This window comes from Mesoplodon densirostris, chromosome 14 (assembly GCF_025265405.1).
Source record: "Mesoplodon densirostris isolate mMesDen1 chromosome 14, mMesDen1 primary haplotype, whole genome shotgun sequence".
Classification (NCBI taxonomy): Eukaryota; Metazoa; Chordata; class Mammalia; order Artiodactyla; family Ziphiidae; genus Mesoplodon; species Mesoplodon densirostris.
Window position 1 is genome coordinate 19,480,187 of NC_082674.1, and position 27,166 is coordinate 19,507,352.

A 27,166-nucleotide genomic window follows, 5' to 3' on the forward strand; every position below is an offset into this window, starting at 1 on the left:
ACAGCTTCTTTTGACACTCAGCAACTGTTACCTATGAGATAATGGAAGATGGATTGTTTTTTTCCTGCTTTCCCAAAGTCACAGTCCGTGATATCAGCTACCAATAGGTGTATGGAGAAGTGTTCCGTTGGTCTAAAGCTGACTCTTTTTCTGAGCTTTCCTGATTAACTGTTGCATAGGACTTGCTGCCTATCGTTAATTCTGTTTCTGGAAGATAATTCATGATATTATTGAGTAATTTCAATTGCTGATTGGTTCTTGAGGATGTCAGGATGGTGGATTTTAAAATTCTCAAAAAGATTAAGGCGTTAATAACATACTTGAAACAAAACCTTAAAAAGATTACAAAATAACAGGAAGATTAAAAATAAACAAATAAAATATTAAAAATAGTATCATAGTATTTGATTCCAAATAAATTAATAGGTTGAGCACACATTTAATATTGTTCCCACCCCAAACCATAGTTTAAACAACAACCAAAATAAAGTCAACAAGGGTTGTTGTTGTTTTTTTTAGTCATAAATCAAGAGATGTAGGGAAATGGGAGAAAATACAGCAAAATTTTCGAGGCTGGAAAACAGCTAGAATAGTGAACAATCTTATTATTATAATAATATATATAATAATATATATATATAATAATATATAATATATATATAATAATATATAATATATTATATAATAATATATAATATATTATATATAATATATAATATAATAATATAATAATATATAATATATAATAATATAATAATAATATATATATTATAATAATAATATAATAATAATATATATAATATATATAATATAATATATAATATAATAATATAATATAATATATATAATATAATAATATATAATATATAATAATATATAATAATATAATAATCTTATTATTATAAACCTAAGAAAACTATGTTTTAAGTGGAGAAAACTAAGGACCAATTAAATTTGTACTGGTGACTCTTCAAAGGGCCCAGGCAGTGGTAGTATTGTGTACTTCTGGAAGTGGAGGCGAAGAAGGGAAGGGGATTAAAATAAGGAGGATTATTTAAAAGCTAAGAAACAGATGCCTGGGTCTCGTCTATTCTTTGCCACTGTACTACTGCACTGCTCCCATCTTGACAGATGGAAGACTTGAAGTTTATTCTCTCGCTTAAAACAGAGGACTAGTGAACACCAGGCACACTGAAGGGCGGGGGGGTGGGGATTAGATGAGCACTGGCATTTTGAATGCTGAGAACCCTTGCTCTCATCTCCATTACTGGCTTCCCAAACTGAGTCCTTTATCCTCCAGGCAGGAAACAAGAAGAATCTTCTGTGAAGAATCTGACCATCCCAAGAAGAAAAACCTAAAGTCAAAAAGGAACTGTACTCTAGTTGGTAAAATTGTTTCTTACAGGGGTACAGGTTAACAATTCTGAAACTATTTTATATGTATACAGGTATTGAACAAATAAATAAATAAGTGGTAGATAATGGGAACCAGGTTTCTCATATCAGTATTTGTGCCCTAATAGAGGGCCTGGCCAGATTGCCCTATAGTGAATGTTACAGTCAGTAGCCCCATGTACATGATTAGAGCTTTCAGTAAACTTTTTATATCCAAACAACTAAATAAATACCATCAGGCATCTAAGGAAAGCATCTACTATGACTAGCAGGAATGAAAATAAACAAATAGAAAATACAAACAACTTGGAGAAAATAGACTATGCAGCCAAGAAAATTTTATTTATATGCACACATATATGTACACATCCAGCTGTATGGTATATATGCATATACCATATATACACATACATACATATCATATGTGTGTGTATAAAACAGCTGCAGAAAGTTGGGATGCGACATCTGTAAAGCAGAAATAGGGTATTTTAGAAAGAACATTCAGAGAATGAAGAATTCTTATAAATTAAGAATATATAGCAGAAAAAAAAACTCAATAGAGGTTTGGGTAATGAGTTGAGGAAATTTTTTTAGAAAGTAAAGCAAAGAGGCAAAGAAATGATAAACAAATTATAAAAGAAAATAAAAAGAAGGGTCCAGGAGGGTCAACTTTCTATTATTAGGAGTTCCAAAGAGAGAACAGAATAAATGAAGGGAAAGAAAAGAATAAATAGTATAATCCAAGAAAATTTCCCAGAACTGAGACAAAGTACCTATTGAGTACCCAGTATAATGGATGAAAAGAGACTAACACCAGTTGAAATAATAGGATATCCAAATAGCCAGCTGTGATGCTCAGTCTCTATAATATTCAGGGAAATGCAAATTGAAATGAGATCCCATTTTCATCTGTTAGACTGGTTAAAAAGTAAAGTCTGACAATATCAAGTGTTGGAAAGAATATGGGTGAAAATGGTTGTCTTACACACTGCTAGTGGGAATGTGAAACAATCATTTGGGCAATCAGTTTGACAAGTGGTGAGTAGAGCAGAAGATATGCAAATACTACAACTCAGAAATTCCATTTCTGAATATTACCATTAGAAATTCTTGCACATGTGCATATGAAAATATGAAAGAGAAGCCATGTACAAGAACACTCATTGAGGCATTGTTTGTAATAATGAAAATTTAGGCAACTTAAATACATGAATGACTGGGCTGAGATGTGGTATATTCACATGTACATATGAATGAAACACACACACACCTCAGCAGGGATAGAGCTCCAGAACAATATAATACATGAAATCAGCAAAATGCAGAATATGTACAGTTTAAACATGTATATTTTAAAGCATAAAATATCAGTGTACATTGTTTATGGATATAAAAAAATTGACCAGAGGATATATACTAAATTCATGATGATGGTTATCTCTACCAAAAGGTGGGGGAGTGAAAAGAGTGGGCTTTGTGTGAGTGTGGGGCCTTTTGGTTTATTGGTAATACTTCATTTCTTTAAGAAGAAAATAAATATATCAAAAATGTTTACTGTTACTACTTATGGGTAGTAGATCCGTAGATACTCCTTTGTCCTGTTTCTCTATATATTTTAAAATTCTGGCCCTGTACCTCTGCCTAACTCCAAAATAACAAAGGAGGAATGTTTTATAGATTTCCTTTTTTACTCTTTCTATGTGTTAAGTGCTATAGGTACTCTTCTTTCACCTTGCTTCCTCATCTGATTCTTAAATCAGATTGAATATGAGGTTAATAAACTGAATAATTTAATAAATTAAATTAAAGGAATTGAGGTGCTGCATTAGCCAGTGTTTGTGCCAGAACTGGAAGCAGATAATGAGGACAGAAAGGCCTTACCCATGAGGAGAGAATTGGAACAAGTAATGGGAAGCCTCCAGGCGTGAGGATCTCTTAGGAGTTTATACCATCCGTATCAGGCCTCCTGCTTTGGGTTCCTGGAGGTGAGGGGGTGTGAGAAACGACTTAAAATACTGAGCTCTGGATAGCACAGATAATACATAATAAATACTAGGAGATATATTTTAAGAATAGTGAGCTTACTGATCTCATAATGCCAAACATCAGATCATCAGCACTGCTCTTTTTCTCCCTATTTCTTCATATTCCTCCTGTCTTCTTTGGTTCTCTGTGTATCACCTGTCTCTTGATTTCCATATGTTTCACTTCTCATTGTCTACATATCTTTTTGGAGTATGGATTTATCTTGTGCTTTTCTGTCTTCATGCAGTCCCTGAGTGACTATGCTCAGCCTCCCCCTCAGCATCATTCCTGTATTCCCGTTTGGCCTTGAATCATCAGGACCCTAAATCATTCGCAGGATCCATCTGGTTTCAGTTACTGCCTGACTTTGAAAAAGTACCTGTAAAAACTCTTAGGTTTTATAGAAGAGAGTGGCATTATTTCACACAGATTATACCTGTAGCCTTAACTACACAAATGATTTTTGAGGAGTGCTCTTCCTTGAAAGTCAGAAAATGACAGAACCTGGGTTTGTGGTTGACTAAATGAACAATGCCATCTTTGCCATAGTCAGTTACTACTTACCAATTCTTAAGCAAGTTTACCTAGGAAAAAATTCAAAGATACTTCTGTGCTCCACAGATGAAAACACAAAGTATTAATTAGGAGGAATCTTATCACCCAAGAAATGTTTTAGGGACTTAAGTTGATTACAAATGCAAATAAACTAGATATTATTATACAGTGAGAACAACCCAACTAAATATAATGTAAGTTGGGCTAACCTAACTATAAATTCCTTTCTTTAATAGTTTAAACTATGTCATTATGAAGAGCTAGTCCAAGTTTTTTTGAGTTTTTGAATTGTGGATTTAAATCAAGGAAAAGGGGAAAGAAAATCTTGAAAATACAAAAAGCACTCTGTTTAATTTAGAGGGACTATAATAGGTAAGCACTTTTGGATCCAGGTCATAGGATCATCCAATTTTCTAACATTAGATAGACATGCCACTTTAATGCAGAATTCAGCATTGGAGGGAATCATGATGTAGAGAAAACATAGTCTTTATTTAAAAAGCAAAAGCCTAAAACAAGCATCAGAAAGCCCACATTATAAATATATTATAAAATAAAATAAAAATAGATTCATATTCATTGATTGTAAAATGCACTAGATATGTAAAAAGTAAACCACTAATTTTATTTTTGAGTATTATATGAATTAATTTGGGGGAGAATTTACATCTTAATGCTATTGAGTCTCAGTGAACCCATGAAAATATTTAGTCACTCTTTTTTTTAGTCTTTTTTAATTTCAGAAATGTTTTATAATTTTAAGTGTATAGGTCTTACCTATATTTTGTTAAATTAATTCCTAAGTATTTTATGCTTTTTGATGCTATTATAAATTGTTTTGCACTTCTAATTGTTTACTGTGGTTATATAGAAACACAATTGATTTTTGTATACTCATCTTGTGTCTTACAGCTTTGTCAAATCACTTATTAATTCTAGTAATCACTTTCCAGATTCCTTAGAATTATGTACCACTATTTTTTAATTGAATAAAGACAGTTTTAGTTCTTCCTTTCTAAGCTTCCTTCTATTTGTTTTTCTTGACTTATTGCACTGATTAGGACCTCCAGTACATCTATTACAATAATGAAGAGAAGTGGTTAGAGTGAACATTCTTGCCTTGTTCCCAATATTAGGAGAACTCCCAATATTTCACCATTGTACAGAATACTAGCTGTAGGTTTTTCATTGATCCTCCGTATCAGATTGAAGGAGTTACCTTTAATTTTTAGCTTGCTGAGAATTTTATCATGAATGGGTGCTGAATTTTGTCAGATGTTTTTCTGTTCCTACTGAGATATTTATATGCTTTTTATTCTGTTAATGGTGTATCATCCTTATATATTGCTGAATTTAATTTGCTATTTTGTGTCTACATTCATGAGACTGATTTTCTTTTCTAGTAATATCTTTGGCAAGTTTGGTATTAGGGTTTTGCTGGCCTAGTAAAACAGTTGGCCTAGTAAAACAAGTGGGGTGTATCTGCCTTTTATTTTCTGGAAAGTGTGCACAATTGTTATTATTACTTCTTTAAATGTTTCATAGAACCCACCAGTGAAGCCATCTAGGCCTGGAGTATTGTTTTGTTTTAATTACAAATTAATTTCTTTAGTAGATAGCATTCTGTTCGTTTTTGTGGTTTTAATAATTTATATTTTTCAAGGAATTTTTCACTTCATCGCAGTTACTGAATTGATTTGCATTATGTGGTTTAGAACATTATATTTGTAGGACGTGAGGTGATAGCTGTCCATTTCTGACATTGGTAATTTGTGTTGTCTTTCATTTTTCTTGATCATTCTTGCTCAAGTGTTAATAATTTTTTTATCTTTTCAAAAAGTCAACTTTTGATTTTAATTTTTTTCAGTTGTCCAGTCTTCATACTGGGTATTGTTTTGACTTCAAGTTCACCGATTTGTTTTTGTGCCATCTCAAATCTTCTTTTAAGCTTGTCCAGTGAATTTTAAAATTTCCATGTTGAACTAGTTCTTGAATTTTCATTTACTTCTATTTTATAGTTTCCATTTGCTACAAGTATTTCTCATCTGTTCACTTATTATAACATCCTGATCATACTCATAATAACTGCTTTAACATCATTATCAGTTAATTTCAACTAATCATCTTATGGTTTCTATTGACCCCCCCTTTTTTTTTTGCGGTACGCGGGCCTCACTGTTGTGGCCTCTCCCGTTGCGGAACACAGGCTCCGGATGCGCAGGCTCAGCGGCCATGGCTCACGGGCCCAGCTGCTCCGTGGCATGTGGGATCTTCCCGGACCGGGGCACGAACCCGTGTCCCCTGCATTGGCAGGCGGACTCTCAACCGCTGTGCCACCAGGGAAGCCCGACCCCCCCTTTTTTTTTTCCTGATCTTGAGTTACAATTTCTGGCTTCTTTGCATGTTTAGTAATTTTTTATTGTATACTGGGTATTGTAGATAATATTGTGGAGTATCTTTTTCTAAAGAGTTTTGATTTTTGTTCTAGTAGACAACTAAATTACTGGCTGGTAAATATACACTTACTGTACAACCCAGTTGCATTTATGGGTGTCTGTTTGTTTATTTACTTATTTATTTGGTTGCATTGGCTCTTAGTTGTGGCACACAGGCTTTCTGGTTGTGGCACTTGGGCTCCAGAGTGCGCAGGCTCAGTAGTTGCAGTGCACGGGCTTAGTTGCCCCGCAGCATGTGGGATCTTAGTTCCCTGACCAAGGATCAAATCCGTGTCCCCTGAATAGGAAGGCGGGTTCTTTACTACTGGACCACCGGGGAAGTCCCCATTTTGGGGTGTTTATCCTAGAGAAATGAAAACTTACATTCACACAGAAACCTGTACACAAATATTTATAGCAGCTTTATTCATAATAGCCCCAAATTGAAAACAACCCAAATGTACTTCAACAGGGAATGGTGAAAAAGAAACTGTGGTACCTTCAAACCATGGAGCAATAAAAAGCAACAAACTGTTTGTATATGCAACATGTTGGATGGATCTCAAGGGCATTATACTAAGTGAAAAAAGCCCATACAAAATGTTTCCATACTATTTGATTCAATCTTTGTAATATTCTCAAAGTGACAAAATTATAAAAATAGAGGGCAGATAAGTAGTTGCTAGGAGTTAAGAAAAAGGGAGTGAGGAGGGCTTCCCTGGTGGCACAGTGGTTGAGAGTCCACCTCCCGATGCAGGGGACACGGGTTCGTGCCCCGGTCCGGGAAGATCCCACATGCCGCAGAGCGCCTGGGACACGGGTTCGTGCCCCGGTCCGGGAAGATCCCACATGCCACAGAGCGCCTGGGCCCGTGAGCCATGGCTGCTGAACCTGCGCGTCCGGAGCCTGTGCTCCGCAACGGGAGAGGCCACAACAGTGAGAGGCCTGCGTACCACAAAAAAAAAAAAAAAAAAGGGAGTGAGGCATGTGTGATTATAAACAGCAAAAGGGAATCTGATTTGTGGTATGGTTATATAGGGGTACTTGGATCAACCAGGGATTTGAGGAGAATTTGCATATGCAGAATTAAGGTCCCCCACCCCCTTACTGTACTACCCTTCCTACCATGATTTTCTCCTCCTATTATCTAGCATTCTGTCAGCTCTGAACTACATTCTCTAATGCCTCAAGCCAGTGAGACAGTGGTTTTCTCCCTTAGGTCTAGCCTCCCAGTAGTACTTAAGGGGTATACTGGGAAGAGTTCTCTTAAGGGAAAGTCTTATAAGTATAGATCTTATTCAGTATGATTCCTTCCTTTCAGTGATCAAATTCCCTATGTTTCTGCCTGCTTTTAGTCACTTTTCAGTGTCTTTGAGTAATTTTTATTTTGTCCAGAGTTAATCATCGTTATCTATGGGCAAGTTAGTCCAATACAAGATAGTTCATCTTTACTGGAACCAGAGCTCAATGAATTTTATTTTTAGGTATTAGGAATATAAAATTTTTGTAAACTTTTTCAATAAAAAATTTGAAAGTTAAGTATCATAGTAACTTTAATACATGGTGAGAAGTATTACAGAAATGAAAGGAATTAAATGCAAACTGAAAACATTAAAAATCTGAATTTATAGGTAAAAAGAAAGATAAACATACAAATGCAGCCAGAAAAAAATTTTAAAAGACATATAAATGGACCTGTCAGGAGATTAAGGGCAGAATGCAATTATGTATTACTCAAGCAGCAGTCTTAAATAAGAATATATATTCAGGTACCGGAAGGACTTCGGTTGTAAAATCAGATCTTCATCCATTGTCTTTTGGAAGTGTTTTTCCATTTGGCCTGAAAAGTTGTATTTTCTTTTTTTTAACCAAGCATTTCTGACCTTTATTATTTCTTAGAGAATAAAATTACAATCTAACCTCCCTTCTGCTTTTATTTTTTTCTTCTCCTTTGTTTTAGTTGTTTGCCTAATTGGCCTTAAAAGAGGTAAGAGTGAAGAGACTCGAGCCATCTCTGGAAAATACCTTTCCCCCATTCCATTGCAAGCTACCCTCTGGAGCACCAGATTTGACCATATATGTTCTGAGGACTCACTATGAACAAAGAAGTCTCCCAGGTAGGAATTGTAGCTCTGTTTTTTTTTTTTTTTTTTTTCTTTTTGCGGTATGTGGGCCTCTCACTGTTGTGGCCTCTCCCGTTGCGGAGCACAGGCTCCGGATGCGCAGGCCCAGCGGCCATGGCTCACGGGCCCAGCCGCTCCGCGGCATATGGGATCCTCCCAGACCGGGGCACGAACCCGTATCCCCTGCATCGGCAGGCGGACTCTTAACCACTTGCGCCACCAGGGAGGCCCTGTAGCTCTGTTTTTAAAGAGCTTTGTTTCTGCAAAAGTATGGTGTGAAAATGATTACTTGTTGACTCTTATTTTTTATGGGAATATGTCTTTGATCTGAGAAGCTTCAAGGTTATTCTAAAATATGCACTGACATTCCTAAATGAAAATGTTAGAAAAGTTATAGATTATACTTTGTAAACCACTGTAATGCACATTGAAATTAGTACTGGTTCAGATCAGTATCTTACTATGAAACCCTCAAGTCCTTACTGAATTAAAAATGGCAACACACACTACTATATATAAAATAAATAACTAATAAGAACCTGCTGTATTGCACAGGGAACTCTACTCAATACTCTGTAATGGCCTATATGGGAAAAGAATCTAAAAAAAAAAAAGAATGTATATATGTATATGTATAACTGATTCACTTTGCTGTACACCTAAAGCTAACACAACATTGTAAATCAACTATATTCCAATAAAAAAATTTTTTTAAATGGCAGGGGAAAAACTATACTGAACCATCCCCAGATTTGGTCTATACATTTCTTTTTTTTTTTTTTAACATCTTTATTGGAGTATAATTGCTTTACAATGGTGTGTTGGTTTCTGCTTTATAACAGAGTGATTCAGCTATACATATACACATATCCCCATATCTCCATTTCTATTATAATCCAATCATTAAATCTATTTACATCTAGTGTCCATTCCGTACATTTGAGCAGTTTTACATTGTTGTTTTCTAAGAGTTTGTGAGCTAACTGAAGGAATAGAACTAGTGTATCCATGAACATGACAATGGTCATAGCAGCCTATAGTGAGAAAAATAAACATGCACCAAGCCGAGACTAGAAAGTTGAAGAGTAATCAGAAACTGGTAAACAAGTAAGGGGAAGACTTCCAGCAGGAAGTTTTAATTGAATTATAACATATGTAAATAAAAATCATAAATTTTAAGGGTATAACTCTTTTAATTAATTAGTTTTATTTTTGGCTGCGTTGGGTCTTCATTGCTGCGTGCGGGCTTTCTCTAGTTGCAGGGAGCGGGGGCTACTCTTTGTTATGGTGCACGTGCTTCTCATCGCGGTGGCTTCTCTTGTTGTGGAGTGCCGGCTCTAGGTGTGTGGGCTTCAGTAGTTGTGGCACAAGGGCTCAGTAGTTGTGGCTCACAAGCTCTAGAGTGCAGGCTCAGTCGTTGTGGCACATGGGCTTAGTTGCTCCATGGCATGTGGGATCTTCCCGGACCAGGGCTCGAACCCGTGTCCGCTGCATTGGCAGACAGAGATTCTTAACCACTGTGCCATCAGGGAAGCCCTAAGGGTATAACTCTTGAGTTATCATGTACTGAATGTATTTGTGTAAATGCCATCCAGGTTAAGAAGTAGAACAATATCAGTATCCCAGTAAACCCCGCCTCATCTCTGACTCATTGCACAGCTGACCCATGCAGCTCTATTATTTTGGTATTACTGCCACCTTATAACTTTAGAGATCAAATTTCAATATGATTTTTTTTCTTTTGTTGGTTTATATGTGTACATTTAACTCTGTATTTTAAAGTGAGTTTCTGAAATGTTCGAGAGAAATTGAACCACTTCTGATCAGGGGCTTAATTCTTTATTTTAGATATTGGAGTAATTTTATATAGTAAATGTGGTTATTTGGTTTTGGATAATCATCTGTGGATTATCTATGTCTAATGTTGATCTTCAGTCTCGTCTGGCCCCCGCTTTAGCTGTTTCTCTGCTCATTAGTATCTGAATCTGTGAAGGAGGATGAAGTTCGTGGAAAAAGACAGAGATTGACATTTTTGTCACTTAATTTTTGTCTCTATGACCATCATTTTCTTTTTTTAAGGCTGTTGCCTTTTTGCTAGATTACTATAAACTGTTCTCCTGTGCACATGCAAGTAAATATCAAATACTTATTTTGTTGTTTATAGTTAAAGATAGCTATAGTCAGGAAGACTGATTTTAATCATTTTTTTAATACCAACATATTTTTCACGTTAGAACAATGTAGAACTGATTTTTGGAAGACATGTACAGTATATCTACAATTACCCAATGTCATTTTAAAATAACTGGAATCATCTAGCTTTGTAGATTTACAAGGAAATGTTGAGGATATTTTTGCCAAACGGTTTTAATACAATAGCTGCCATAAACATGTTTCATATGCTGACTATTTTTCCTAAATAGGAGTATTTTAACAAGGCAAATGCATATATGTGTATTTCTTATCTTAAAAAATTAAATTTTAAATAAAGTCAATATGAGGAATTTAAACTTTGGGGTTTAAAACTTATTTGGTTTTCTTCTTCTTCCTATATATTTGCTAATAGAAAACAAAGAATACTTTTTAACCCTTTTTCCAAATTATTCTTTCCATTTAGAAAAAAATAATGCAGAAAAAGGAAGCATTGTCTCTTGATCTGTAGAATAAACTTTTAGCAGTAAACATAAATTTATTAAATACATTGTTTCAAATATTATATACTTTTAGAAGTTAAGTTGCCAAGTCCTTGATAATGTCTTTATTATTAGTGTAATAAATTTAAAAGAGTTTGCACAAAATTTTCTTCTACAAAAAGCACTTTAAAAAATCTCATATTTTATAGAATCAATAAAATAAGATAAAATGGCGTCTATTTTTAAGAACTCATTGCTTTGAATCTGTTTCTTTGCCTTTGCTTTTTATTCCTGGCCATAACAGTTAAGATATGGGCATGTTTATGGCAGAGGCTTACGTGGCAGGGACTCTTCTCTGGGCCAGGGATAACCACGATCTGAGTTTTGGTTCCTGCTTTGTGGGTTCAGAGAGAATTTTTGTTTCCAGATGTTTAAGGAAATCCTTGTTCAGTCATTAGCTTTAAAATATGTTTTTTGGGTTTCCCTGGTGGTGCACTGGTTAAGAATCCGCCTGCCAATACAGGGCACACGGGTTCGAGCCCTGGTCCAGGAAGATTCCACATGCTGCGGAGCAACTAAGCCCGTGCGCCACAACTACTGAGCCTATGCTCTAGAGCCCGTGAGCCACAACTACTGAGCCCGTGTGCCACAACTATTGGGGCCCACACGCCTAGAGCCCATGCTCCGCAACAAGAGAAGCCACCACAGTGAGGGGCCTGTGCACCACAACGAAGAGCAGCCCCCGCTTACCGCAACTAGAGAGAGCCCGCGCACAGTAACAAAGACCCAACACAGCCAAAAATAAATAAATAAATAAATAAATAATAATAAAATAAAATATTAAAAAAAATAAAATATCTGTTTTTTAACAAAAAAATTGGAGGCATACAAAGAAGCAAAAAAAGTATGGCCCATACACAGGAAAAATAGCAGTCAGTAGAAACTGTCTTAAGAAGCCCAGATGTTGTACTTAGTAAACAAAGAAGAAATAGTAGATAAGTTGGATTTCATCAAAATTAAGAACTCTTGTTCATCAGAAGTTACTATAAAGAAAGTGAAAAGATAATCCACAGAATGGGAGAAAATATTTGCAAATCATATATCTGATAAGGATCTAGACATGAATATAAAGAACTCTTATGACTTACCAATAAAAAGACAACCCAGTTTAAAAATGGGCAAAGGACCTGAATAGGCATTTCTCCAGAGATATACAAATGGCCAAAAAGGACATGAAAAGATGCTCAAAGTCATTGGTAATTAGGGAAATGTAAATCAAAACCACAATGAGATACCATTTCACACCCACTAAGATGGCTATAATTAAAGTAAAATCAAAAAACAGAAAATATCAATTTTTGGTGAGGATGTGGAAAAATTGGAACACTTGTACATATGATGGTGAGAATTTAAGATGGTACGGCCACTGTGGAAGACAGTTTGGCAGTTCCTCAAAAATTTAGAGTTTTACAATATGACCTAGTAGTTTCGTACCCAAGAGAATTGAAAACAAGTTCACACAAAAATTTGCACATAAATGTTCATAGCAGCATTGTTGTTAAATAGCCCCAATAATGGGAAACCTAAGTGGCCATCATTTGATGAATACATAAGCAAAATGTGGTATATCCAAACAATGGGAAATTATTTAACCATAAAAAGGGCAATAGAAATCCTAAAGTCCCCATCCTTTCTTATCACATGAGAAAGAATTCAATTGTCACTGAAGTGAAAAGACAAAATTGAAAACTTCTTTTTAGAGAACCCTAGGTATCTGAGGACTCCAGTTTGAGAAACATCCTTTATGGCAGTTACCCAGTGCAGGAGCTCTTTATTTGTCACGATTTTTCCTGTGTGATATTATCAACTTGGGGAGGTTTAACTCTCAGAGTGTCCCTCTCACGTCTGTGCTTCTCCGTGCTAATTGCTTGCTAGCATTTTCAAGTATATTATTAGAGTTGTTTATTAACTAATTGTTACTTATTTTTCAAATGATGCAGTCCTCAGCTAAATCTGGGAGGTGAGTGACAAATTTCTTATGTAGAAATCTATAATTCAACTGAAATATAAAGCACTGACCTATTTCTTCAGCCCAACCTATTTGGTTTAGTCTGGTCCATTTGAACAGAGGTAGATGTGGTTTCTAGTTCCAAAAACTGCTCTCTAGAGAGTGCATGAGATTGTGTATAACTTAGCAACTCTTTTTAAATCAACAGCATACTTTTACTTAGAAACCTAACCTCTTTTTTTTAAAGGTGATATGTAAATTGGCTTCCTGAAACCAACATTTCTTTTCTTAATGAACCTTGTTTAAGTTCCCTTACTGCCAAATATAAAGCCATTCCACAAATAGAACAGCTGTAAAATTTTCACTCATCAGAGGTTTTGCATTCCACTATCTGTTTATTGTGTTTTGTAAATAGAAAGCAGGTAATACCAGAATCATATCATCAGCAAATTGTTGGTGACTTCCTCATAGCTTCTTACTATTGGCTCTTATTTTGGTAAACCAGATATTGAATTGCTGTTGAATTGTTGTCTGATGTCTCCTCAACCCCAGAATTTCAGATAAATTTAGCAGATGTCAGTCTCCAGCCAGTAGTCTGACTTAGCATAGTCTGGGGAATCTCAATTGAAATCCAGATTTATTTGTTGCTCAAAATTATCCAAACTGTGAGATTGTATTGCTTATGTTTACAGTTGTGTAAATGCAACATATTTTTGTGTCTCTATTGTACTGTGAAATATAGTAGGAGGTTTCTCCAAAATAGATCTTAACCTTTTCAGAATTAGAAGAGATGTTCTCAAATTTCTAGACCAAGAAGGTGGTTGTTGTTGTTGTTGTTTTCCATTGAAAACACTAGAACAGGGATTTCAAGAAAGCTCAATTTCTCAATTATAGAAAAGAATTCCAAAACATTATGAAAGATTCCAGAAAATATTTAATTATAAAAATCTTAAATATTCTTTAAAAAATATAAATGTCATATTAGTAAAATAACTTAATCACTTAATTTATCACCTATTTTAGCTTCTATATCTTTTAGACATTATGTTACATATTGGATATACAATAAAAAGATCTAGTAATTGTTTTTGAGTTCACAATCTAGAAGAGGAGACAAACAAGAGAATTACAATTTTATAGCATATTATCATAAGAAATATATGCCCAGCAGTATTTTGAGAGCCAATAGAATTCAGATGGGTAAATTCTTAGATAGGTATAACCTGGTGTCTTAGGAGGCAGGGAAGACTGGCAGCTAAGTAAAGCTGAGCATTAAGTAGGAGTTAGTTAACTCTTTTCTTTTGGATTTTAGTGAACTCTAAAGTCTTATCTTTCATTTTCTTTCCTGTTCATCATTTTCTTCTGTCTTTTATTTCTACTTTTGTTGAAAAATTTAGCATTGATGCTTCTTATTATTATGAATTTATCACATAATTTTATTTTTTGTTTTAATAAACTTTGAAATATATTTATATTTTATTTCTAAGTAAAGATAAAATTAAGTGGCTTCTTTACTTCTGTGGTATCTGGTTAATCTCATTTATGTTCCTGTGACTCTCCATAGGAGAAGAAAGTAGCAGTCTTACTCATTATAGTAATATATCACTTAGCTGATTTTTCTAGTTTTATATTTGAGAATGGATGCTAACAAAGCCATTGTCGGGTCTTTCAACATCTTTTTGGTTGTGGTGGCAAGTCTGGCATATTGACCTTTGCGTTGAGGCTGTCCACCTTAAATTGTAATTATTTTCCTTGTCATATAGAGCCTTCCTCTCCCTCTGACAAGAGGTTTAATAAATGTTTTTCTATGATGACATTAATCCATAGTGCAGTTCATCTCATTTATGTATCATTAATAGAAATCTGGAACTTAAAAGACCATCATGTTTTATACATGTTGAATTTGAGGTGACGTGGGATATCCAAATGGAAATGTCCATTTGGCAGCCAGAAACTTATTTAGATACCAAATTACTGAGATCAGAAAGATTGTGCTTATCGTTCATGGAGGAAGTCTTAGAATGAAAATCAGACCTTGTCATTCTTCTGTTCGTAATCCTCCAGGGATTGGCTAATTCACTCAGAGTAAAGCTAAAGTCTTTAAACTGGTTTCAGCCAAGACCTTACATGATGCAGCCTTATCGCCTGCTCCTCACTCCCCAGTTTTACCCACACTGATCTCTTTCATGTTTCTCAAAAAGCGTAGTTATGCTCCGCCCCTCAGGCTGTATGGCCCTTCCTCTGCCAGGAGCACTCTTCTTCCAGTCGTCATTCTCTCTCCCTCACCTCCTTCAAGTCTTTGCTCACGTCTCACCTTCTCAGTGAGGCCCTTCCTAACTACTTCACTTAAAATTGCTGCCCCTCTCCTTCCATAAAACTAAGCCTTGTTTTTGCCTTGTTTTCCTCCATAATACTTATCACCTTCTAATATACTCTATACTTTACTTTTTAATTTTGCTTCTCTCTCCCTCACAATAGAATGAAACTCTATGAGGACAGTGATTTTTTTATAAGTTTCATGCACAGTTGTACTCCCACTACCTAGAACAGAAGCTGGCATATAGTAGGAGCTCAATAAATACTTTTTGCTGAGTTAACTTGGGCTACCCACATTGAGATCAATTTAAAGTTTCTGACTAATGTTTACCTTTGCTGCGAAGATGGGATAGTATCAAGGATTTTATTTTTAAAGTCTTTCCTTAGTGTTGAAACTAAAATTAACATATATAATCCATATGTGTATATAGGGACTGTATGTAGTATATAATATATATAGTCTGTTTATATATTGTTTATGTAGGTTGGGCTAAACTTGATTGGACAAACATTTAATCACTCATTCACCAAATTCTATAATGGACACACAATAGATGGGAACTGATGCAAACATTGTATATTATGTTGAATGTTATCCTGTGGGCAGTGAGGATTTAGGGAAGGGTTTTAAGCAAGAAATTGACATGATCAAACTTATGTTTTTGATAGCCTACTTTGGTGGCTCAGGGAGACCACCATAAAAGCTATGATGTTTCTAATAGTTCAGCAACAGGTGAGAGGAGACTAAGAAAGGGGTGGATTTTGGAAATATTTAGGAAATAAAAGTGGACACATCTTACTGTTTGCTTGCATGTGGGGTATGAGAGAAGAGGCTAGAATGACTTGTGTACCAACTGAGAGAAAAAAAATTGCGTGAGGAGGAGATGTTAAGTTCATTTGGAAAGATGAATTTGAAGTGCCTATGTGACCTCTGCGTAGAGTTATCTGGCAAGGAGTGGGGTTATGGGTCTGAGACCCAGGAGATCTGGGCTAGAGATGGAGATTCAGGGTAATTGGTTGAGAGATTTTTTTTTTTTGAAACCATGTTGAGTGAGTGATATCACCCCAGAATAATGTATAGTATGAGGGGAAAGGAGGCGTAGGACATTAGAACCATGAGGAAATCTAACCCCGAAGAACTGGGCAAAAAGTACTGAGAATAAGGAAAGTAGAAAACCACACTAATTCTACTAATCTCTCCGGCTGTGGCTTAAACATCACTTCTTCAGAGAAACCTCAGTTGATCGCCCAATTAAAATTAGGTCTCCTCTATTGTTTTTCTCTATGAACCCTATTCATTTCCTTTATGATTTTACCACTATAAGAAAATTACGTATTAATCTTGTGTTTTATTTGTTTATGTCTCCCACTCCACGAGGGCAGGAACCTCTATTTTGCGGTCCACGATTTGCTCAGCTCCTAGCACAGTGCCTGAGACATGATAGATGCTTGGTTTATTTGTTAAGTAAATGAAGGAAGCATAGGATCACAGAAGTCAATGGATGACAATATTTTCAGAAGGAAACAGTTTCAGATGCTGCTCCAAGCAGTCCAATAAAATACTAGTAATAAGTTAGCATTTATTGAGCATTAATGAGTGAAGGAATGAAAAGTGTCCATTGTATTTATCGATGAGGAAGTACGGGATGAGTTATCCACTGAGTGAACACTACTCCCCTCATGGAGCTCTTAGTCTAAAGGGGAGATAATAACAATAACCAACATTCTCTAGGAACCTACAGTGCACTCTTTACATGCACTGTTCATTCAGTCCTCACAACAAATCTAAAGGTAGGTAAGTATAGTTATTATCCTTGTGTTACAGATGAAGAAATAGGAGATTTAAGGAGGTTAAGCACTTTGCCCAGGAACAGGCAGGTAATGATTAAGCAGGGCCTTTCTGACCCTAACGCCCATCCTTTTAACCACCATGCTGCAGTAGGAAAATCAAGCTGATTCCTTATCAGGGAAGTGATATCTTGAAAATGCCATTTGAGCAGGAATGGTTTTGCTGCTGTTTATAGGACACATTAGAAGTGAGAGTGACTGGAATTGAGAAACAAGATAGAAGGATCTTGCAGGAATCTAGAATGAGGTATTTGCTTCCAAATAGGGATCATAACTGTATCTGAGAATGAAGAAGGAGGGGACACTGTAAGATCTCCTGTTAATGAAGAATTGACAGGACGTGGATACCGATACAAAATGAGGAGTAAAAGAGAAGAGTAAAAAATAATTACAAGATTGCAATCCTAGGAGTTGGAAATTTTCATGACCTGCACGTCTAATATGGAGAAATTAGAAATGTGCCTTTTTGGTTACATGGAATAATAAAGTCATGATTAGAGTTCTAGGTATTATTTTTATATTTAAAAGGGGATATGACAGTCTTTGGTACTGAGAAAGAGCTGGAGACAGAGGAAGTTTTAGGACTAGAGAAAAATGATTTATTCCAACATATTAATTAAAGTCATGTGAGAAATTCTTATGGATCTCAACTTTACAAGCATGGCTGCTAACATGCACCACTGTATTTATTTAATAATTTTAGAATTTAAGGAGTTAAAGGTTTTTCCCATTTAACAAGAATTTCCTCTCCTTTTACGAGGGTAGATGGAATGGAAGAGAATGAGAGGTGTGTTGTTTGACATTAGTAAAATCTAAGTGGTAGTGATGAGTATAAGGCCAGAGATAAGATTCCGAGTTTCGTTAGAGATTCTGTAGAGAATAGTGGTTGATAGGGGCAGATCAGAAGGGATCTTTAAGTGCAGTCACTGACTGACACAACATGTAAGAGAGAGACCTGGCTGGCATGCTAGGGGAAATGACTTTGTGTTCTCTGGCATCTATAACAAGATCCTAACGTAGACTAAACATTTGATCTTTGTCGCCTGACTGCGTAAGCAAAAGGTTAGGAGTATGGAATTCGAAGTTGGTAAGTACAATACAAAATCCAAATCTAGTTCATCGCTTTAATTTTAATCATATATGTATTATTTCTTTTCCTATCAATATAAAATCCCAAACCTTATGAGTAAAAGTTGTTTTAAGTCCTTTTCAAAATAATCTAAAATAAATAAATATAAAAAAGAATCTATCTGACTCTCAGTTACACAGTTTTTACACTTACATATGAAGTGGTTTTTTCTCTTAAAAAAAATCTCATTGTCTATTTAATTATTCTAACAATATTTTCATCCTAATTGATCTCTATGGTTTTATGAAGGATGATTAATTTTATTTTACAGGTATAGTAGAAAAGAAAGTGTGGAAACACTAAATAGCTGATGACTCATGTGCTTTTATATAAATGTGGATGCTTTTATGATGGCTGTAATTATTCATTGAGAAACCACAGTGTTTAGATATATTCTAAGGGAGCTTCCTATTCCCATAGAGTTGGAAAGTTCATTAGGGTCGATTTCTTATTGTTTTCCTTCCTTTTTAGGTGTGAAGTTTTTCAACATGAGTGGCCTTGGGGACAGTTCATCTGACCCTGCTAACCCAGACTCACATAAGAGAAAAGGATCACCATGTGACACACTGGCATCAAGGTAGGAACACTCTTTTTCTTAGTCTGTCTCTGGCAGAGCTGCTTTATCATTTTCATTGTCACTTTAGAGCTTTTGCTTCATCTACTCCAAGTTTACCAGCCTTCTCTGAGTCACTCATACTTACCATGTTCTCTTCCTTCCCCAGGGCCTTTACACATGCTGCTCCCTCTAAATTTCCTGTAGTCAACACCTATGCATTCTCCAAATACCAGTGTAGTCATTACTTTCTTTTTATTTATTTATTTATTTATTTATTTATGGCTGCATTGGGTCTTTATTGCTGCATGCAGGCTCTCTCTAGTTGCAGTGAGCGAGGGCTACTCTTTGTAGCGGTGCACAGGCTTCTCATTGTGGTGGCTTCCCTTGTCGCGGAGCATGGGCTCTAGGCGCGCAGGCTTCAGTAGTTGTAGCACGCGGGCTCAGTAGTTGTGGCTCGCGGGCTCTAGAGCATAGGCTCAGTAGTTGTGGCTCACGGGCTTAGTTGCTCCGTGGCACATGGGATCTTCCCGGACCGGGGCTCGAGCCCCTGTTCCCTGCATTGGCAGGGGATTCTTAACCACTGTGCCACCAGGGAAGCCCGAGTCATTACTTTCTTAAAAGGAGCCTTCTCTTCCTTCCATTAACTATTAGGTCAAATCTCCCCCATTTGTATCTATTTCACATGTATTTTTATAGCTATAATCCGTAATTTCAGGTTTTTATTAGTTTTTGTGCTTATTTCATGAGTTCCCTGGCTTCTCTACTACAGGCTAAGCTGCCATTTGGTAAGAACTTTGTCCTTACTCACCATTTTATCCCTAGTTCCTAGCACAATGTGTAACATATATAGTAAGGACACAGAAAATATTTGTCAAATGAATAAATAAATCCATTGTACATCTTTAACTGCTATTTCAGTATATTATGGTATTAGTGGAACAAAGAAAAAAATTTTTAATATCAGGGCTTTAAAGAATGAATATTTGTGGAATTAAATATTTGTGTGTTAATAAGGAATGTGGTCATCAAATAGGCAAAAGAGAATTATTGCTAAGGAGACTAATAAATGCCAGATAGAGAAGGAACCTCAATCAGATCAAAACAGCAGCTTTCCTACCTGAGAGAAGAGTGGGGATTTTATTCCGTTCACCTTCAAGGATCTGGAGCAAGGTTTCTCAGCCTCCACACTGTTGACATTGTGGGCAAGATAATTCTGTGCTGTGGGAAGCTATCCTGTATATTGTAGGATGTTTGGTAGGATCCCTGGCTTCTACACACTAGATGCCAAATAGCATCTTTATATCAGTTATGATAAGCAAAATGTCCTACCAGTTGTGATAACCAAAAATGTCAAATATCCCTGGGACAGGGAAAGCAATATGGCCCCCAGCTGATAATCATTGATGTAGAGCATAAAACGGCAGAAGACTCTTCTGTCATTGGATTACATGCTTTTTCTCATGGGGGGACAAAGAAAGAATTTTTACAGGAGAGTGCCAGGGCTTCAGGTTAGGGAAAGAAAAGTGACTACTTCTCTTAATCAGTTCAGAGAACTGTTACTGAGCGATGGTAACCTAAGTACTCATAATCATAGGTAAGTGTCCAGAAGCTAGGAGGAATGCTGATATCAAGATGCAATTCAGTTTGTGTTGTCAGAGTTAATGTTCTTGTCTACTTCTATATATGTCAGTCCTTCTTAATTTAAGAATAAATAGATAAAACTATTGTATTTTACTTTAAATTTTTATTTGGGGAAAATTTTTTAACCTATAAAAGAATAGAGACTAGGAAACGATGTATACCCACCACATATAAACCACGTATTTGCAGTTTTGTTTAAATAAAAGTAGTAAGATGATTAATGACAAAATTGATTTGTCTCTAATTCTTTCAATCTGTTTTTACTGATTATGCATATATAAGTATCTGTGAACAATATAGAATGTTTATTAAATTTATATATTACATAATACTATGTGTATTTCTCTACAGTATACTTTTCAGCATGGATCTTTAGACATAAAGATAACTAGATTTATTCAGTTCTGTTATTAACTTTTGATAAATATTGTATTACACGAATATACCGTATTTGAGAAATCTGTTTCCCTACAGATAGACATTTCCTATGGGTAAACAACCATTTTGTTACAAATTTTCATTCTTATAGCCAGCACTACAGTGAACATGAACATCCTCGTACCTCGTAAGAGTTTCTTTAGGATCTGTGTGCATTTTTATGTTAACTGGGTAATTATCACATTGTTCTTTAAATGATAAGCATTGAGAGTTCCTTTTTTCTTGCATTCTCCGCACTTTAACTTTTTGCCAATCTGATGGGTGTGGGGTTATAATTTTAAGTACATTATAAGAATCAAGACTTTATCAGATTTCTAATTATAATTTATTTGAACTCTGATGTAGTATGCCTGCTTAATTTACAACAAACTTATTTGAAAATTCAGATTTTCTATTTTAAGGAATTATTATTTGGAACATCTAATAATTTCAAATGCAACTAGTATATGTACTGTCTGCTTCTTTTTGATATCTAGTATTTATTTGAAATATTCAATGTATATACATCATTGAGGGAATACATCTGTGATGGCAGTCATTCTCTTTATGTTTTTTAGCCAGAATTGTTTTCTGCACCTTGGTATTTTGTAATATTTGTTTTTTAGATACAATTTTAAATTGTTTTCTAAATCTGGTTTTATATTCTGGATAAAAACAGGAATCTCTGTAAATATATAAATATTAAATACTTGATCAGAGAAGGACATATGGTGGTAGAAAGTACAGTAACTGGATTTCCTTTGTGTGACAGCACTGAAAAGAGGCGCAGGGAGCAAGAAAATAAATATTTAGAAGAGCTAGCCGAGTTATTGTCTGCCAACATCAGTGACATTGACAGCTTGAGTGTAAAACCAGACAAATGCAAGATACTGAAGAAGACAGTCGATCAGATACAGCTAATGAAGAGAATGGAACAAGGTAAAAAAATGAACAAAAAAACCCCTGTGACTGTGTGCTTTGTTACTAAGACATTTACAATATGTGATTTTATTTTTTATCATTAAGAAATTGCATTCAATTTTGTAATTTTATTAAAGGAACATTTTTGTTTAGATGCTATTTATTTTAGAATGTAAATCTGAGACCCTTCTTTTACAACAAAGTGGCTTATTCAGTTATCTTGAGAACTGGTTGCCTTGAAAGGTTATGAGACGCAGTATCATAGGGGATTAAGTCAGGAGATACAAGTTGTGGTATCAGACCTGAGGCTCTGGCATAGGGTTGAAAGACAGCAACTCAGAGGTAGGAATGTCTCTCCATCTGAGTTATAAGTTTGTCTCTGCCTGGGCTCTGGGTGGGGGAAACAGCCTTCTCTGAGAAAACCCTGATTTATTTTTATGGTTCATATTTATACTATTCATATTTACTGGGGACCCAACACCACACAACTCCTGGGTTGCCTACCAGAAACAAAGGCAAAGCACTTTGAAGAAACATAACCACACCTCGCCCTGTCAGATTCCCAAAGAAAAAGTGCTTCTGAGGGAGATTTTATGCTATAAACTTATATAACATAGGAGGAAATAATCTACAGTGAGTAAGAACACAAATAACAAACAGAAGGAATAGACCCCAGGGAACTTCAGATTAATAGCAGCAATGTAAAAAGACTATGAACAAATAGTATGTTTTAAATGGTTGAGGTGATAGGCTTTTAAGATTTTAGGAGTGGATAGTCTAGTGACAACTCATTTAGCAGACAGGAAAAACTGGTATTGTAGGTCTGCAGAGGGGATAGCCAGCAAGAGGCTGTATGGCACCTTCCCTGCTCAATCTGGAAACTCTGACAGCCTGGCTCATACTCCCTCAGCCGAAAATGGGAGGATTCCTCTGGGGCAATTGAGCAGTCCAAAGGGAAAGACACACAAGCACTGACAGTTGGAATTGATCCCCCAAGTGAAAAAATCAGCTCCTTGCTCTGTCCCCACACTTCACACAACTGCCAGTCAGGATTTTAGTACCTCACTCTTTAATATGAATAAAAATCCAGATATTTGAAGAAAGTCTTTTTATAAAAGAGAATAAATCAAGCAAACAAACAGAATAAGGGGAACTCAGAGGAAGCAGAGACAATGCAGGGAGCAAAAGAAAATGTAAAGCCATCTAACAGTCCCTCAGAGACAAAAAGGAGGATATTTCATCTATGAAACAAGAATAAGATGCTATAAAATGAAACATTGGAACTTAAAATCAGGATAGCTGAAAAAAACTTTACCTCATTACCTTATTTTCTCATACTCTCTGCCCCAAGCATTCCAGGAACACTCTGCCTCAGGTATTTGCACTTGCTGTTCTCTCTGTCTGGAATTCTCTTCCCTGGATATACACAAGGCTCACCCCTGCATCCCTTTTATGTGTTGGTTCAAATATTTTTTCTCAATGAACTTGTCCCTCACTAACCTATCTAATACACACACACACACACACACACACACACACACACACACACCTCTCTACATCTTCTTTGATTTATTTTCCCCACAGTTTTTTTTTTTTTTTTTTTTTTTTTTGCGGTACGCGGGCCTCTCACTGTTGTGGCCTCTCTCATTGCGGAGCACAGGCTCTGGACACGCAGGCTCAGTGGCCATGGCTCATGGGCCCAGCCACTCCGCAGTATGTGGGATCTTCCCGGACTGGGGCACGAACCTGCATCAGCAGGCGGACTCTCGACCACTGAGCCACCAGGGAAGCCCGCCCCACAGTATTTTTTTACATCTAACATATTACACATTTTATTTGTTTATTGCCTGCCTACCCCCACTAGAGCTTCATGAGGGCAAGGATTTTTGTTTGTTCACCATTGTATCCTTAATACCTATAGCAGTTCCTGGGTACATAGTAGACTTTCAATGAATATTTGTTGAATAAAAAGATAAAGCGTTGAAAGATAATTTGAAGAAATCCCATAGAAAGTAAAATAAAAAGACAAGCAAAGGAAAACAAGAGAAAGATAGAAATGTATAGGATTAGTTCAGGAGGTATAACACATCATTAGCCCCAGAAAAAAAAAAAACAGACCAAAATTATAAGAAATAATGCAAAGAAACAAAACCCCAAAAATTCTCAGAATTAGGGGATATGGGTTTCCAGATGGAAAGCACACATGTAGTGCACAGCACAATGAATAAAAAAGAAAGAAAAAAACCTCACACCAATGCACAATTTCTGGACACCAGAAAGAAAAAACAAGAGAGAGGAAAAAACAAACACATACTAGATTACTTTCAGGAGGGTCCAGATTTCTAAATAGGAACACTGAAAATGAGTATCCTGGACCTAGAATTCTGTGTTCATCCAAATGAAATATGAATGCAAAATAAAGACATTTTCAGACATCTGAAGCCTCAAGAATGTTGTCTCCTGTGTACTTTTTTTCGGAAATATCTATCAAGACCAAGGTAGTAAACCAAGAAAGAAAGGCATAGGATCTTAACCCAGGGAAACCATGGAATCTTAACAAAAGAAGGTAGAAGGAGACCCAGGGTTACAGTTGAGCAGCAGACTAATGAAGTAGCCAGTCCCAATTGGAGCAGGTGGATAGAGAACTCTAGGAGGAATATTTCCATGGGGAAAAAAATGGAACACATAGAGTATATGATGACTGACCAAATTGAGAGGAATTTTTTAGTCTGGAGGAGAGTTTAGAGATGAGTCAAACTTCACAGAAAAACTAAAACATGAAATATGAGAATTGTAAATTATAGCACATACCTTGACTCATTTGTGAACGATATTTATATGGCCATAGTAACATAGATACTAAATACTGACTGCTCTAAAAATTATTGTAACTATACTGGGAGAATGGGAAGAGGGGATATGTATGTGTGTCTAGATGGTTGATGTAAATAAGTTAAATTCTTACCTTTTATGATGGCATGTTAATAGATTATGTCTAACATGGGCACAGTCAGGATATAGCAAATAAGCATGTTATTGAGAAATACGAAATGTATTAGTTAGGATACAGACAAGGCTACTGTAGCAAGAGACCCAAAGTACAGTGGCTTTAACAAGGTAGTCTAGGCATGTGTCAGAGGTTCAGATTCCTTCCATCTGTTTTGCTGTGCCATTCCTAGGGTATTGCCCTTACCCATGTGGTCAAACATGGCTCACCTGTACGTGTTCCTGATGACAGGAAAGGGAGAGAAGAAAACAGGAAGGCATGTTTCTGTCCCTTTAAGGACAAGACTCTCTCCTTGTGTGTCTCATCTGTTCACATGCCTTAGGCCAGTCATATAGCCACTCCTGCCTTGGGTTTTGCCTAAAATTTTGTTTGTTGTGCTTTTCATGCATAGTTACTTAATGTACTTGGACTTGATGGTTTGTTTTTTTGGAACTGTTTAAGAAACAAAACCTGTCTTAATGTTAGAAACACATGAAATGATGAAGGAAGTACATCTTAGAACTAAATGAGGAACTCCTATACTATAATAATTTAAAAATAAATAACCCAATTAATTAATGGGCAAAGGCTCTGGATAGACATTTCTCTAAAGAAAATACACAAATGACCAATAAGCACATGGAAAACATACTCAATATTATTAGCCATCAGAAAAATACAAATCAAGACCACAATGAGAGACCACTTTACACTTGCTGGGGTGGCTACAATCAAAAAGACAGATAGTCACAAGTGTTGGTAAGGATGGGAGAAATTGGAACCCTCATACAGTGCTGGTGAGAGTGTAAAATTATGCATCCACTTTGGAAAACAGCCCAGTAGTTTCTCAAAATATTAAAGATAAAGTTATCATGTGGTCCAGCAAGTCCACTTGCAGGTATATACCCAAGAGAAATGAAAACTTGTACACAAATGTTCATAACAGCATTATTCATAAATAGCCAATAAGTGGAAGCAAACAGTATATCTATCAACTGATCAATGGGTAAATAAAATGAGATACCTATACACTGGAATATTATTTAGCAATAAAAAAGAGTGAAGTACTGATAAATGCTTCAACATAGATGAATCTGGAAAACATTGCACTAAGCAAAAGAAGCCAGTCACAAAGGACCACATATTATATGATTCCATTCATATAAAATGTCAAAAATAGGCAAATCTATAGAGACAGAAAGTAGATTGGTGGTTGCCTTGGGCTTGGGAGTGTTGAGAAAATGAGGAATGACTGCTAAAGGGTATGGGGTTTCTTTTTGGGTTGATGAAAGTGTTCTAAAATTTATTGTGATGGTGGCTGCACAACTCTGTGAATACACTAAAAACCACTGAATTGTATGTTTTAAATCCATGAATGGTATGCTGTGTGAACTGTAGGTCAGTAAAGCTGTTATTATAAATACTATATGAGATAACATTTTACACCCATTAGGTTCACAAAAATTAAAAGCTGTGATGATATCAAGTGTCAGCATACAGAAAAACAATAACCCTTGTATGTTACTGGTGGTACAACCTCTTTGGAGAGTAATTTGTCAAACTTAGTAATGTTGAAAATACACAGACCCTGTGATCCAGCAATTTTACTTCTAATATTTACCCTAAAGAAACTGTCACAAATGTGCAAAAGAGGAAATACTGAAAATAGTTTATTACAGCATTGTAAGAAGTCAAAAGGTCTACCAATAGGGGACTAGGAAATCAACTGTGGGTTATTCATACACTATACAGCAGTTCAAATGAGTGTATGTAATTTATATGTATCAGTATAGTTAAATCTCAAACATAATATTGGGTGGAAAAAGTCTATATATTTTTATGTAAACATTAAAACACAAAGCAATAATATATTTGTAAAACTCATGCATATGTAGTTGAAGTATAAAAACATGCTTAGAAATGTTTATGCTGACCTCAGAACACTGGTTACTTCTGAAAACGGACAGAGGAGGAATAGTGGTAGAGCTGTAGCTCTATTTGTAGCATTTTATTTATTTAAAAAGGAAAGACCTGAAGCAAATAATGTTAACATCTGTGAAAAATGAATGGTGGCTGTGTGACTGTATGCTATGCCACTTTCTGTATTTTTTGGAATATTTGAAATACTTCATATTTTAAAGTGAAAAAAATGAAGCTCTATATTTAGTAATACTGTAT

The 27,166-nt window shown here is 35.7% G+C and overlaps 1 protein-coding gene across 12 annotated transcripts in view; it reads left to right on the forward strand.

The window, feature by feature from the left end:
• Nucleotides 1–27,166, forward strand: part of NCOA1 (nuclear receptor coactivator 1) — a 264,878-nt gene that overhangs the window by 141,694 nt on the left and 96,018 nt on the right. For 10 of the 12 annotated variants that reach the window (XM_060116868.1, XM_060116867.1, XM_060116866.1 and 7 more), the window contains 3 exons: nucleotides 8,371–8,527; nucleotides 18,939–19,044; nucleotides 21,854–22,020. In XM_060116868.1, coding sequence (XP_059972851.1) covers nucleotides 18,956–19,044; nucleotides 21,854–22,020 — 256 coding nt within the window. In that variant the 5' untranslated portion in view covers nucleotides 8,371–8,527; nucleotides 18,939–18,955. The remainder of the gene's footprint in view (nucleotides 1–8,370; nucleotides 8,528–18,938; nucleotides 19,045–21,853; nucleotides 22,021–27,166) is intronic. The other 2 variants (XM_060116871.1, XM_060116872.1) reach the window with 1 other exon arrangement.